Source organism: Myotis davidii, unplaced genomic scaffold, assembly GCF_000327345.1.
Source record: "Myotis davidii unplaced genomic scaffold, ASM32734v1 scaffold77, whole genome shotgun sequence".
Taxonomy (NCBI): domain Eukaryota; kingdom Metazoa; phylum Chordata; class Mammalia; order Chiroptera; family Vespertilionidae; genus Myotis; species Myotis davidii.
Genome location: NW_006289713.1, coordinates 1595066 through 1597130, shown reverse-complemented (window position 1 = coordinate 1597130; position 2065 = coordinate 1595066). Strand labels below are relative to the sequence as shown.

Genomic DNA, 2065 nt, shown 5'->3' with positions numbered 1-2065 from the left:
AGTAGAGTGGAAGCGGGGGGGTGGGGGCGGGGGGAAGAGAGAGAAACATTGATGTGAAATAGACACATCGATTGGTTGCCTCCCACATGCACCCTGACTGGGGCTGGGGATAGAACCTGAAACCCAGGTACGTGCTCTCGAAGGGGAATCGAACCCATGATCCTTTGGTGTGCAGGACAATGCTCTAACCACTGTGCACACCGTCCAAGGCGATAATAACTTTTATACTTCTCTGTGATTTTCAAGTTTTCTACAGGGGCTTGTACTACTTTTATAGTTAGAAATAGTTCAAACAAACTTCCAACAGTGGAGGCAGCAAAGCTTCAGAGTAAACTGAGAGGGATTCTGGGCTCTAAACTGGCCTGAGACCAGGCAAGCCTGGCAAAGCAAGACACAGATACTGACTATGTGGTGACGGAGGCTTTTTCTTTCACATTCCCTGAATGTTCGCTGGAAAGAGGCAATGTTCTTGTCAAATCTCTCCGAGTGTCTTCCCAAAAACTCTCTCACATCTTCGATGGTTTTCAAGGAAAAGGTATCTGAGGGTGTTGAAGGCTCTTCTGAAAAAGAGACAGAGAGTCAGGATGACTGAAGCTTTCACTGTTTCCTGGCAGGGGAAGTGCCACATCCTTTGCCCTGCTTCCCCAGGGTCTGGGCCCCACCTTCCAGGGAGAAGAGGAGGATGAACCTATTTTAAGATATTGCCCAAGGGCAGCCCAGTTATAGGACAACCCAGGGTTCAGAGAGCCTGGTCCTCTTGAGTCCGTTTTCTGGGACAAAACCTGGACTATCTGCGATCTTGGGCATGACCTGTGTGGTTTTGGTGAAGCCCTAATTCCCGATAATAAAGCCTCAGACTGCATTTGGAAAATTGCTGCCTCAATTTCCTGGAGCAGCTGAAGAATTATTATTCATTAAAAATAATGAGATCTTAAGAGGCACCACAGTGGGGCTGGGTGGGTAATAATGCTATAAGAGCTAGCTCTAAAACCAAGGCCCGAGATAAAGCCAGGGCTACCACTTTGCATAACTCTAGGGGACAACATCCACACTGAGGCCTATGTGAATACTGCCTCCTGGAACTGTCATGTCCAAACTGTGCAACCATATGCAGCAGCCCAGTCCACACCTTAGCTCGAGACAACCTTCTGATTAAGTTCTATGGGGCAATTATGTAAATAATTATGCAGTTTTCTAGTGGGCTCTTGAATATTTTATGGGATGTTTGTAATAGTTATGTCAGGAGGAAATTCAATAAATACATTGCTCCAAATCATGAGAAAGAGGTTTTCTTGCAGAATACCTGAACTCTCTCTCTTCTCCAAAGGATGGGCTATACACAGTAGGCTGAAACTTTCTTCTTTTTCATTGTAGAAAGTTTCTTCAAAGAGAATGGGCACTGAGAGAAGACAGGCGAAACCAGCTCCTAATTTAATCCTGTTTCCTTGTATAAAGACATCCTAGAATAAGAGAACCATCACTGCACCACTAACCAGTGGTGACTATCGACCCCTCCGCCTGGACCCAATACAGTACTTTACCCAACCTGCCCCTCTTCGCTCCAATGTGGGTTTGTAGGGACAGCACCACTCTTTTGATTTTTTACACACACACACACACACACACACACACACACACATTGATTTGTTGTTCCACTTATTTATGCACTCATTGGTTGATTCTTGTATGTGCTCTGACTAGGGATCGAACCCACAAACTTGGCATATAGGGATGATGCTCTAACTACTTGAGCTATGGCCACAGGAGGACTACGCTTTCATTTGCTTTTTGATACTAAAATGTTTTTCTTTCCTCTTTGTTCACTCTGTAGTTGTGGCTACAGTAGTATCGTGATACTTTTTCTATTCTTTTTTTTTTTCTTTTTTGAAATATATTTTATTGATTTTTTACAGAGAGGAAAGGAGAGAGACAAAGAGTTAGAAACATCGATGAGAGAGAAATGTCGATCAGCTGCCTCCTATACACCTCCTACTGGGGATGTGCCCGCAACCAAGGTACATGCCCTTGGCCGGAATCGAACCTGGGCCCTTTCCGTCCACAAGCT

General features: G+C 44.9%; 1 protein-coding gene across 1 annotated transcript in view; it reads right to left on the bottom strand.

The window, feature by feature from the left end:
- Window positions 1-2065, bottom strand: part of ANKRD27 (ankyrin repeat domain 27) — a 69424-nt gene that overhangs the window by 39147 nt on the left and 28212 nt on the right. Inside the window, 2 exon segments of the mRNA XM_006762174.2 lie at window positions 406-560; window positions 1304-1460. Of these exon segments, the coding sequence (XP_006762237.1) occupies window positions 406-560; window positions 1304-1460 (312 nt within the window).